Source organism: Pezoporus wallicus, unplaced genomic scaffold (genome assembly GCF_028554395.1).
Source record: "Pezoporus wallicus isolate ANWC-B61680 ecotype Strahan unplaced genomic scaffold, APGP_CSIRO_Pwel_v1 scaffold_3294, whole genome shotgun sequence".
Lineage (NCBI taxonomy): Eukaryota > Metazoa > Chordata > Aves > Psittaciformes > Psittacidae > Pezoporus > Pezoporus wallicus.
Window position 1 is genome coordinate 16696403 of NW_026635478.1, and position 12572 is coordinate 16708974.

Below are 12572 nucleotides of genomic sequence, written 5' to 3' on the forward strand. Positions count from 1 at the left end.
TGAAATCCATGTGCAGGAGATGTTCATCCCTGCCCCAAGTGACCCAGTGGTGGCCACATTCGGTGTTGTCACCCTTTGTGCTGCAAGCTGCACAGAGGAACCTCTCCAAGGTTGTGAAACTCCTCTGGCTCACGCAGGATGGGACTTTCCTTGTGTCTTTCTCAGGCAATAGTCTTTCCAATGCACCAAACCCTCCACTGCTGTGGTTTACACACAAAACGACGCTCATGCCTCTTAAATAGTGACCTCTAAGAAGTCCCTGGAGATGCTTGAAAATGGTTTCCTGCTCATTGTTCATGAGGATGGAGAAGTGGTAGCTGAGATAAAGAGCTGCTGATGCATCTCTGGGCTGGTGCTGCTGGAAGGAGCAAGTCTTATGGATATCAAGCTTAAAGTCATCAGTGTAAAAGGTAGTCTTCAAACACAGTGGCCAGAGAAACCCACCTGAAGCAGCGAAGTTGCAAAGTACACCAGGATTTGTTGTTTGGCTTTGATGTATCTGCAGGTTTGATTTAGCTGTAGAAACTCAGTTTGCTAAGGCAATTACTGACACGGATAGCTACATTACATAAGCCATTTTCTTGCCTTTTTTTTCTTTTACTTTTTCATTTTCCAACTGTGGCTGGAGGCCCAAAAGCAGCAAATCGGTGCTGGCAAGACGTCTGAAGAGCCTGGAGGTTGCATGTCCTCACCAACCTGCCTCTTTGTAGGCGTTGTTGAGGTGAGTGCAGATTTCGTTGGTCACCTTCTCAAAGGAAGCTTTGCAGTCTCCGCCAAATTTCTCCTCCATCAGTTGCAAGATAATGTCACAGATAACCTAAACAAGGAGGAAGGAAGAAACAACCAGTGTCAACTTTCCTCCACATTAGGGGCATAAGAACAAAATACATATTCTTAGTTGTGATTCTTGGAGAGTGAAAAGAGGTACAAGAACAATTCAGCAGTATATTGCATACAAAGATTGTAATAGGTCATGGAAAAATACATACGGAACTCACCAAACAATGCAGTTACTACTGCTCTTCTTTTAACTGTCCTGTGTTTAGTTACTGTTGACTGCACCCATCACTTAAAGACAGCAGGACTGTACAGGACAAGGCCAGTTTACTTGGTACATCCACTGCAGTCCTTCTGACAGTGGATTGTCCCAGAAGTTTAGAGGCCACAGGGAGCCCCATGTTGCACACCTATGGAATACATTGCTTGGGGGGTAAATTCCTTCCTAATCTTTCCTCGAATAGGAATCTAGCACTCTAGTAATGAGGGTTTGCTTTCATAGTCACTAGGTAGATGATATACTTTGAAATGTCAACTGCTTTTCCATGCAGCGTTTATTGTATTGTATGCACCTTTACCCTCAAAAAGTATTTTCGGGATCTCTGCTGGCAGAAATCCTCACTTATTCTCACACTTACTGAAAACTGAGCCCACTGCATTGGAAACCACCTTCCTGGTGCCTGAGTGACCTTTGCCAGAAGGTGCCTCTTTTTTTGCATTTTGTGCTGTGTGAGGCAGACGAAACAGCTATAAATGCACTCTGCTAGTGGCATCAGGTGGACTTGGGAAACTAATTTGATCCTGTGTTTATTATCTGTGTTTGTTTAGTGGTGGCAATTCTGTTGGTGTTGCTGCTCAATAATGGTTTAGGTTCTCGCAAAGCTCAGTTCCTGCTGCTAGAAAGAAATAGACATCAAGGATTCAAGTCCAGTGTTAAGCTCCTTTTCTATGTCTTGTTATTAAATGACAAGTGTGTGATTCCTGTTGCACTGAGAAAACCCACTGCAACTCGTGGGCAGCCTCTGCAGCTCCCACCTGAGCAAACCTGCCTGCATCGTATCTGCTGCATAGCCTCCTTCCCAACAGATGCCAGATCGCCCACTCCTGCTATTGTCCACCATCAATCATCTCACTTTCCACCTCTCCAGTCTCTGAAGCATATACATATTTTTATATACAAAGCCTGTTTTCCTCAGTTCTACCCCTCAAAGCGAAAGACGTCCTCCCAGTCACAATCACAGTCCCTGGGAAGAGGGCTGCTGGCTCACCCTAAAGTTTTTGGGGTCAATCTTCAGCTGGGTGGCGTGTTTCTTGCCGAGTGGGTTCACTATCCCAAGAAAAGCCTCAGAGTTGTCCAGGTGTTGCACCATGTCATTGATGGCAGTGAAAACCCTCTTGCCGTGCCCTCTGATCTGATCTGACTGTTTCATCTCTTCAGCAGAGTCCATGCCTTTGAAGTGTGAGAAGTAGGACTTGGTGTCTGGATGCTCAGTAAACATCCTGTTGAGAAATGAGAGACATCCTAATTTGTGGACCAAGGCATCAACATAGATACGGCTTCACATTACAGGCCTTGTCTTATGCATTTATTGTCCTTTTGCCTTCTCTTTATTAGAAGGGGCACCTCTTTCCCCTGCATTTCTTGGCTCCTCTTTATCCTTCCCATCTGTGCATAGCCCCTATGCCCACTGCAGCCTGTCTCACTTCTCCCCAGGGCACTTCTCTTTGCTCACTCCACCTTAAAACTTACCTATCCTGAGTTTGTTTGCTGCTTCTGAAGTAAACATTTCTTCGGTGTTGACTCAGTGTTAGGCTGAGATAAAAACCACAGAGAACTAAGATGACAATATTCACATCAGGTGAGTGTGACAGGGCAGTATTCCCGAAGATGTGCTGGACAGCAGATACCTCCACTGTGCTCTCGGTGGGTGTTTTCATGGAGAAATCCTACTATTGGTTTTGTTAATTATCCCCTTCCAAGAGCCCATCCCAAAGCTTTCTTACTGCCTGTGATGGTTTGTTGTTTGAGTACCAAGTACTGCTCAAAAGTAACACAATTCAATGCCACTTGTAAAGGAATTGTCTTTTTTAATACATCAATTACCGTCATCTTGGTCAAGCTCTTAAAAAAGCAGTTTACTTACCTGGGTAAACCAGTTATCCACCTGACACAGCAATAGCAAATTCTAGATTACATTTCACAGAGTCACAGAATGGTTGGGCTTGAAGGGACCTATGTAGGTCATCTAGCACAACCTTACTGCTCAAGCCAGTTACCCAGGACCATGTCCGGACAGCTTTTGAATATCTCCATGGATGGAGACTCTACAACCTCTCTGGGCAACCTGTGCTACTGCTCAGTTGCCATCACAGTGAAAAGGTGTTTCCTGATGTTTGGAAAGAATCTCCCATGTTCCAGTTTGTTCCCATTGCCTCTGGTGTTGTCACTGAGTGCCACTGAGAGGATCCTTCTTTGTACCTCCCTTCAGGTTCATACATACATTGACAAGATCCCCCTCAGCCTTCTCTTCTCCAGGCTGAACAGTTCCAGGTTGCGCAACCTCTCTTCACAGGAGACAGACTCCAGTCTTCATCATCTCCATGGCCCTTCATTGTATGTCCAGTACATCTCTTGTGCTGGGGAGCACAGAACTTTTCAATAGGCAAGGCTGGAGCTATAGGACACTAAGGCAAAACCTTCTAGAGTAAATTACCCTGGGGAGCCAAGCCACTGTATGCTTACTAGCATTTTATAGCTGCATTTCTGACCCTAACTGTCCTTAGGTAGATTGCAGAATCTACATGACAGTTTCTGAGGCTGATCCAGCCACAGGGTGTGATATACAAGAAAGGCAGAGGTAAAGGTATGATAACCAGAAAAGTACTGGGTTGCTCAGTGCATATGGAAGTGATGCAAGTCCCAGCTGGGAGAGGAATATGAGGAAGGTGAATGGAAGAAACTTGTGTCTTATAGAAGAAGAGAGGAAATCAGAGTGAAAACAGAGAGGAAAGCTCATAGGAAGTGCACAATACACTGGAACAGCTGGGCTTTGGACTGGAAAGGGTGAAGGAAAATCAGAATAGAAATACTTGGGACATGCAAGTTAAAAAGAAAAAAAAAGTTATTATAACAGTTTAGAGGTAAAGAGGAAGAGGGAAATAGGGCCCATGTTTTGTTCCCGTTCTCTTTCATACCACACTTTCTCTTCTTTACCTTAAATGGGTGGGGTAAATAATTTCTTCTTGTCTCTTCTTTCTTTCCCACCTCCTTCTCCCTTTCCTTTTACTTTGCATGGATCTCTCCTCTTCCCCATTTCCTACTTGAGGTGCAATAAACCACAGCAAATCAAAACGTTCCCAGCAAGGGCTGCACGAAAACCATCAGGAAACGCTCCTAGGTGGTAACTCCATCCTTCTTGCCATTCCTTTTTCAACTCTTGGGGGTAGCAGCAAGATGGCTCTTTCCTTACCTGACCAGCACAGTTGTCGCATTGTCCTCGGCATCCACATACATCTTCTCCCAGGCACCACGGGCACTTTGCACCTCTGCTTCAGAGAACGACATTGTGGAGGAGACGTTGGCAACACAGGGCACAGCAGGAGGGAGAAGGGCAGGGAGGTCCTGGCAGGGCGGTTCTGCTCCAGTTCTTTCCTCAGGGCTCTCTAAATACTGGCCCAGGGATTTAAGAGATCTTGAATGAATTCTTTGTCTTGGTTCCCCTTGGTCACATTTCTGCAGGCTTTAGGGCTGCCTAATCACTTTTAATCAGGAAAGAAACCAGCCACATGAGGAAGGAGGACAAGCACTCTCACTATGGTGTCAGGTGCCAGAGCAAAGTTTCCGTTGTCTGATGAGAAAAGGGGAAAAAGGGAGTTTTCAGTGGGGAAGAAGCTCCCCTCCCCTCTCACCCTGCCACAGCCAGTGCTTCCCTTCTTTTTCTTGAGGGCAATCCTTGCCCAAGCACTGGTTTTCCAGGTTTGCTCCCAAGAGGGCTGCTGTGCTGCGGGCACCATGGTGCTCTACTGTACCCTCTTCCCATCTCTTCTTGGCCCTTCACTCCAAAGATACCACTTCTAGGTCTAGCAACTCTCTCAAGTCCTGCTGTCATGCTACACTCGCTACCTTCCCCATAGCCCTCTGGTTTAGCAGGGGCTCGCCCTGAAGCTGCTCCTGACCTCAGTACTGTGCAACTGAGAGGCATCACCAGCCCAAACCAGCAGCGCTGCAGGGATGATGATGGCAGGATGGGCACAGCATTCATGGCTGCAGTGCCCTGGAAAGCCACCTCATTTTAACACAGGAGGTAAGTCATGAAGGACAGCCAGGCCAAAAGCACAGGCATTTCACTACTCTCATCCTCTCAGCTTGCAGCTGGGATCACTGTCCTATCCCTAAGCCCTGCCTGCCCAGCAGTGAGAAAGAGATGAGGGGCAGGAGAAAGGCCAGTGTGGAGCTGCAGATGGTGCCTGTGGGCCCATTATCCTCACAGTCACTTAGAACTGGAGGAAAATAAAATCTTGGATTATCCACACAGCACCCGGGCTTAACCTCTGGCAGGAATGTTCTCATTAAGTCCAGGCCACACACATGAAAGAAGGGCTAAGGGGCTTGAGGAGCTGCTGCTGCTGCTGGCCGCTGAGCGCAGACAAAACCTTGTATTGTTTGGGATGGTTTGGAGGAGGGAAAGAGCCCACACAACAGTGAAATGTGCAGCACAGGGAGCAAAACCAACCCAATACCTGGGGCAGAAGGAAGGTGGTGGTTGCTTGGAGGGGCTGTGTTCCACCACTCCCAAGGAGTGCCTAAAAGGACTTAACTAAAATTCCCTTCCCTTCCCGCGCTTTCCCTTTTCACCACAGCAAACAAAAAGTGATCTGATAGAAAGCTGCACAACCTTCTGCTTTCTCATCCCCAAATCCTCAGAAAAATGTCCCAGATTCCAGGAAAACTCGTGGGGGAATGGGGGCTGCCTCTTTGAAGGCAAACACAAACTGGGGAAGTGCTATAGGCTGAGCCCAGCCACCAGCACAAGGATGCAGAGGTAGGAGCAAGGATGGCACTGCAGGCTCCCAGACCTTGGAAGCCAAAACCGCCTGGGACGAACTCAGTGGGGAAAGCACCAAGTTTTTGGCCAAGAGCAGAGTGCACATCAGGTGCTTGTCATGAGTGGCCTGGGAGAGAGCAAGCCCCTGAAAAACGAGCACTCACTTTACGCAAAGGGAAAGGGGCTCAAGCAGGTCCAGAATATGGAAGCAGAGCTGGCTGTTCTTTGAATGTAAATGTGTATGACTGCACTTGCAACTTTTCCTCTCTCTGTAGGTGCAGACCCTGGTGCACCCTGACTTGTTGTGAACAGTTCTCAGTGGGAGAAGCTGGAGTGCTGTGGTGAGCTCAACTCTCTGACCTGAGCTGTGGCAGCAATGCACATTGCTCAAGGATGAGTCTTCCCTCTTAGCTTTTTCAGTCTTTTCTTCTGCATCTCTCTTGTTCACCCTTCATTTCTTTCTCCTGTCTTTTCTGTTTGCAGCAGTTCACAAGCAAACTTCAGCTTCCCTATGGGACTTCTCTGCTCTCCCAACCTTGTCTGAGACATTGCACTACAAAGGTGCTCATTCACTCCATAGAGCATCAGACATCCTGTTGTGGGTCAAAAAATACCCAGTTTGAGTTGGGAAATTTCAAGCAAAGTAAAGTATTGACAAATAAGAAACCAACCCCCACACAAACACCTCTCTTCTCCCTGTCCTAGTCCCTGTGGCACAGGTTACATGCAGGCCCTTTGGCAAGACCATGGGCAGTGCAGGAACTGGGGGCTGGTGCACCAGGATCCTTGTGCTTTCGCTTCTCCTTGTGTTGTATTCAACTGCTCCAGCATGGACTCTTCCACCAGTCACTGTTCCTTTGGGTACTGCACCTGTCCTGGTCTTGTCTCTTCTTTTCCAGCATTCACTGCCCTTTCTTAAACATGTTTCCACAGAGACACCAGACTCATCATTGTTGGTCCAGTTGTGGGGTGCAATGGGTCAATTTTGTCCAGTGCCAAGCCAGCTGTGAGCAGCACAGAGCAGTCCCTGACCTCCTCCTGCACAAACAAAACCAACAATGATGTCCTCAAGCATGTCACCATGCTCTCTGTGACATGCTTTTCTATTCTTTCTTTCACCTGCTGGTGTTACTTTCACTGTTTTGGAAAATTATCTTCTATTTTCCTGCTGTGTGATTTGCTGAGCCTTTGTGAGATGAACACAGTAATACCTCATAAAGCTTTGGTATCAATAACAGGCTTATACACATCTATACGACACCTTAGGGGTCTCTAGAGATTGAAAAAAAATGCTCCAGAAGCCTTTTTCTTTTAGCCTTGGAATGGAATAGCTGTGAAAAATGTGCTGTTTAATCATAAAGTCTAACATTGCTGCCAATACCGCTGCACCCCGGGGGAAGAGGGTGTCTGCCTGGTTTATTTCTTTTTCTTCTCCCATGGTTTCTTTTGTTCAATATCCCAAAGGAAGCGAATTCTCTTAAGTGTGGTTTCTGATGAACAGGGAGAAATATTTTCTAAGGGAGCACTGGGCAGCGCTGCAAGCACAGTTTTGGCCATGGATGGATGGGATGCTCCTCAGCAGGCAGGGTGAGGCTGGGGTGTGGAGGGGTGATGCAGAGTATGCTGCAAAATCCCAAGCAGGGAGCACAGCCACAGTATTTTGGGTTGTGTGCGGCAGCCAAGCTTTTCCTGGCTCGGCACCCAGCCAGGAAAGCAGTGGATGTGCCTTCAGAGCAGTGCGGGGAAATGGCAGTGGTTCTGGGAAGTGGGGCTTGTTTCGTTTTGATTTCTGAGAAACCATGTGCTTCAGGTTCCAGCGACAGAAGGAGGTGATGGCATCCTCTCCCCACCCAGCCATTCAGGATCCGACAGTGCTGACTGACTGCAGAGCTTGTTGATGCCCCAGTCACAGGCACTGCAAAGCTGCCCGTGGTTTCTTCTCTGTGACAGTTCATTAAGTTTAACATTTAATATAAATAAACCTGTTGCCTATTTGTTCGGCAACAGGGCTTAATTCCCAGCTCAGCAGACACGCCTGTTGTAGAGGATGGCTGGAAGGGGGTTGGCAACTATAATTCTTATTTTCCCAGCACCCCCTGTACCGTCAGGCAGAGGTTAGAGCCCCCCAGAGCAGGTATCGCCAGCTTTATTGGATACTTAGCTTGAGATGCTGACACTCAGTGCTGCTTTTTCAGACATGACAAACACCAGCATCTGCTCCATGCTCACTATCTGAGGTTATCAACATTACAAGATCATCAAAACAAGCAAAATTAGGAGCTGTAATCACAGCTGTTTCTGTCAATGTCTGAATGCCAAAGCCCACAGAGCACATGGGTGGGAAAGACCTGGGGCTGACTCAAGCAGCTTTCCCAGCTGCCGCCAGACTATACTTCCCCCTCCTGTTGGAAAGCAGTGGCAGGTTCTGGCGGAGCTGTGTTGCAATCTGCACTGCTGAAACTACCAAGTCCAAAGATCAAGGAAAGAGCAGGCGTTCCCACCTTCTTAGGACCTAGTCACCCAGAATAGCCCTCACACAGTTTAAGAGCAGCACGATCTGACATGATAGAAATTTACACAGATTTCTGTTGAGAATACTTTTATTTTGCACATAGGATTTTAAATGTGAAAACAAAGGTGATGTATTCAAAATAGTCCAGCTTTTGTACATCATGGAGCATAGTATATATATGGAGTAATTCTCTGAATGCTGCTTTAATGATTGACAGCATTAAATAACATGGCTAGCAGTGATTCCAGCACAGTCATTACAGCTAATAAAGATGGCAGCGCTGAGTTTTCATGTAGTGTACCCAGCTAACCAAGTATTTTCACTGGGACAGGCTGGTGCTGAGCTACACCCTTAGTGAAGGGGGAAAAATACAACAAGACCCCAGGTGAGGCAACAGTAGTCACCACATCCCAGCATCAGGCCGATGCCCAGCCGGTCTCCAAACAATAGCTACTTTGGAGAAACTCTGGCTGGTTTTATTGCTGAGCACGGAGTTACAGGGTACAGAACACGGCCTGGGTCAGCTGGGGTGAGCTGTGCTGGCTGTGTCCCTCTCCCAGCCCTTTGCTCCCCAACACCCCCTCCCTCCTCCAACCTCCTTGCTGCAGGAGTAGAGCAAGAAACGGAGACGGCCTTGCCACTGTGCAAGCACTGTTCAGCTATTGCTAAAACATCGGTGTGCCATCAACGCTGTTTTTATCACAAACCACACAGCAACATATGGGTGGCTGTGACGAAAGCCAACTCCACCCCAGCCAGAGCCAGTACAACACAAGATCACATCGTTTTCTTGGATAAATTTGGGCTCACACAGTTCATGCTATGCTGAACTTGGGCACAGGTGCTGTAGGCAGGAGGCAAAGAAACGAGCTTTTATGAACATGGAAATTACCAAGCCCAAGTCTGAGATGTAGAGGGTACCTAGAGCCCGATAGAGGAGCTCAGGCAGCAACATAAGCACTGCTCATATCTGTAATGTTACCACCTGTCATTTGTATCTACTCAGTCAGTTAGTAAGATCAAACTACCCAATGGTTTAATGGAAACAACACTCCGACAGGTTTTGGATACAAGCTCCCAGACTACATTGAGTTACTGCACCACTGTCTTGACTGAGAGCAAGTGAATTACACACAATCTATGTAAGTGACGTCCTGAGGAGAACTGAAATCCATTCAGTGTCACCATTGGCAGAGTTAAACCTGGACTCCAGATGAAGAGACCTGATATCAGAAGAAGAAAGAATGTAGAAGGCATCAGGCTAAAAGAAATACTTATAGTCTGGTATATCTGGAAGTTAAGTCATCTCTCCAGAAGCTTTGTATCAAACATGAGTACAGAAGATTATATTGGTGATATGGACTATTCAGTGATGCAACAGGGCTAAGCTAGAAGGGCAAGAGATAAAGCAGCAGATAATCCTGCTGTCAGATACAACAGAAGGAGATGTGTTAGCCTGAAAGGGTGGTTGGTGAATAACGGAAAGAGCCATAGAATCATAGAATCACAGAGAATCAGACTAGCAAATTGTTAATCTGTGCAAGCAGAAGGCTGGATGATGAACTTTATGGTCCATTTGAATTGTCTGTTGTTGGGTTATTGTCTCTCACTGAAGCCTTGTTCTCCCTTGAGTTATTGTCCTTTCTGCTCAAGGTACTGAGAATTTATACAGATAAAAAATCAACTGTAATTGTCCGTCTTTGTTTGGAAGTAATGTCAGTACATGTGGCTTTAAATTCAGTAAGCCCAAATTTAATATCCAGCTTCAGCTGGCGCTTCCTCCGTTGCTTTGTGTCTGGCATTGGCACTGTACAGGAGCCAAGGAATTCCATACCTTCCTCATCTACATACTGAGCATCCTGCTTTTCTGTACAATAGAAAGAAAACTTTGCTTGTGTTTGATCTGCTTCTACTGGATGGAAATAATACTGGGCTTCTTTATTTATATTCACTGACTCATCCATTCCAACCAATTTCTTGAAGAGATCTGTACAGTAAATATAGCCATCCTTTTCTGAGATCCTTTTTTTGCTGAGGTCATGGATAGGAGCATTGAATTCCTGAGCTACTGCTATGCCGTATGTCTGAGCACTGACTCTTGAGGCAACTATGCATGGATTGACTCCAAATAAAACAGCCCTTTTTACAATGCCTGCTTGGGCATCCAAAGGACAAAGGATATGATACCCCTCACTAAAGGCCTCACTGATCTCATCTCTCAAGATGATGCTAGATGAAAAGCCTCCTACAAGCAAAATGTACTGGACCTTGGCCATCTCAGGCTTGTCAAGAATTACCCTCAAAGTATGAATGATATTTCTGATACTGTAATTAAAAAAGGTCTTCATTTTCTCATATGTAACCATGAATACCCTATCACACCACACAACTCCATTGTGCTTTTTGAAGAAGTGGGAGATGTTCTTCTCGCACTCTGCCAGTTTGGTCAAGTTGTAGTAGCAACGTATGTAGACATCCTCTCTGCTAGCAGAACATTTCTGTAGACCAAAGTTGTACATCATATGTTGTAATTCAGTAGGGTATTTCTCTTCATATTCATTCCATACACCATCATCAAATATTTCCCTGAGGAAATCAATGAAGTTTTGATCCACTCTGTTGCCTCCCCATCCACCTCCAGATGCCTTGTGTAATTCCTTCAGGTAATGGTTTTCTTGGATCTCATGCACCGTGATGTCTATTGTGCCACCCACACACACACACACAAACACAAATGACCTTAGCTGCTTTCTTTAAAGTACTCGAGGTCCTTACTTTCCACTGAATATAATCCAGTCCAAGTACAAATAAAGAGATCTCACAAAATAAATCTGTTTCAGAGCATTTTCTGTAGAGGTCACCCAAAAAGACCTGGTGAAAGAGAATGAGAAGCTGAAAAAGGAGGTCACAGAGCTAGAGAAAAGGTAAGGTATTTATTCAGATTTCTGATGCAATGTGCTTCTACGCTGAAAAAACACATACTTCTTGCTTCATCCAGTCCTTAGGGATCCTTTGTTTCTGACCAGATGCCCTAAACTCCATCTCCCCAGATTTTCAACCTGCTGTCACCTCTTTCCAACTGGAAGACAGCTTGGGTTGTTCTGGAAAGGGAAGGAGACATTCCCAGGGTGAATTCTTAATAAAAGATATCAGCCTACAATGACAGAGTCAAAATGCTGCTTTTTGATCACATTCCACTGTGATCATGTAAAACTGAGCTAAGAAAGTACTGTTTCCCACACAAAAGGTGATTGCTAGCTACATAATATAGCTGTGAAGCACATTGTAGAAAACACGGGCCTCATGAAATAAATTCATAACATGCTGTAAAATAATTATGCTTACTCATTGTTACTCTTGTTGTAGCTAAGTTTTTTAATATCCTTCTTGCCCTAGAAACAAAGAGCTCTTGTCTAAAGCGATGGGCAGACACAAGGAGTCTGAGAACGTGAATGATGATTCACGTTTGTCTGCTGTGCTGGGCACGTATAATATACTCAAGCTACGTGACTGGGAAAAATTAAGGCAAAACATGACCAGTTTGACAAATAAAGATGGCAGCATCATGATTAAGGTATGATTATGTCCATTTTCTCAATCTGACTCTTATCAGATCAATATGGTGTAGCAGTATAGCAGACTCTGAGTATTAGTATTTTTGTGTCAGACAGGGTCGAGGACTAAGTTTGTGTCTCTGATTTCCCAGTCCAGCAGGGCCTGTGTAATGCTGCAGAGAGCAAACTGACAGTGACCTGCTTCTGCCTGACTTTCAGAAGGGCATATTCAAATCCCAGTCACAGATCTCTCCCATGTTAAGCACAAATGAGAAAACGCAGTTCAGTTTCCTTATGGGTAATGCATTAAGTACTAGATGGGAGACCTCATTCTGATGTCTGACCCACTTGGTCTGATGGTGGGGGTATCTGAAGGAAAATACCAAAATGGTATACCTTAAAGGATGAGACTGAGATGAGGTATTATTAGCACTGTTTGCGGTGATAAGGCCCCACAGATGCTGAAGAACGGGCTTCAACAGGCTAACAGTTTGATGAAACAGTTTATTTACCAGGTATTGAAGATGTATTTCAACCAGTTAGTGGCCCTACAATTTACTCTACTGCAGATGTGGTTTCAGCACATGCTTTCCACACTACACTTCTCTTTTCACTGTGACTGCTGCTGTGATCAGCTGTTGTCTTTGCACTGCAGAAGCTGTTTGTTGCCTGTGAGACACATAT

General features: G+C 45.7%; 2 protein-coding genes across 2 annotated transcripts; both read right to left on the minus strand.

Annotated features, from left to right (window-relative positions):
* Positions 1-327: 327 nt before the first annotated feature.
* On the minus strand, positions 328-4612 carry LOC130610757 (cytoglobin-1-like). The gene is made up of 3 exons (XM_057430846.1): positions 4248-4612; positions 2046-2277; positions 328-817 (listed from the first exon to the last, which is right to left on the minus strand). The coding sequence occupies exons 1-3, from the start codon at positions 4340-4342 to the stop codon at positions 689-691; spliced, it is 456 nt and encodes a 151-aa protein (XP_057286829.1). The 5' UTR covers positions 4343-4612; the 3' UTR covers positions 328-688.
* Positions 4613-9456: 4844 nt separating this feature from the next.
* LOC130610700 (heat shock 70 kDa protein 12A-like) lies at positions 9457-11121 on the minus strand. The gene has a single exon (XM_057430761.1). It carries the CDS (start codon positions 10854-10856, stop codon positions 9999-10001), a length of 858 nt encoding a protein of 285 aa, XP_057286744.1. The 5' UTR covers positions 10857-11121; the 3' UTR covers positions 9457-9998.
* Positions 11122-12572: the final 1451 nt, after the last annotated feature.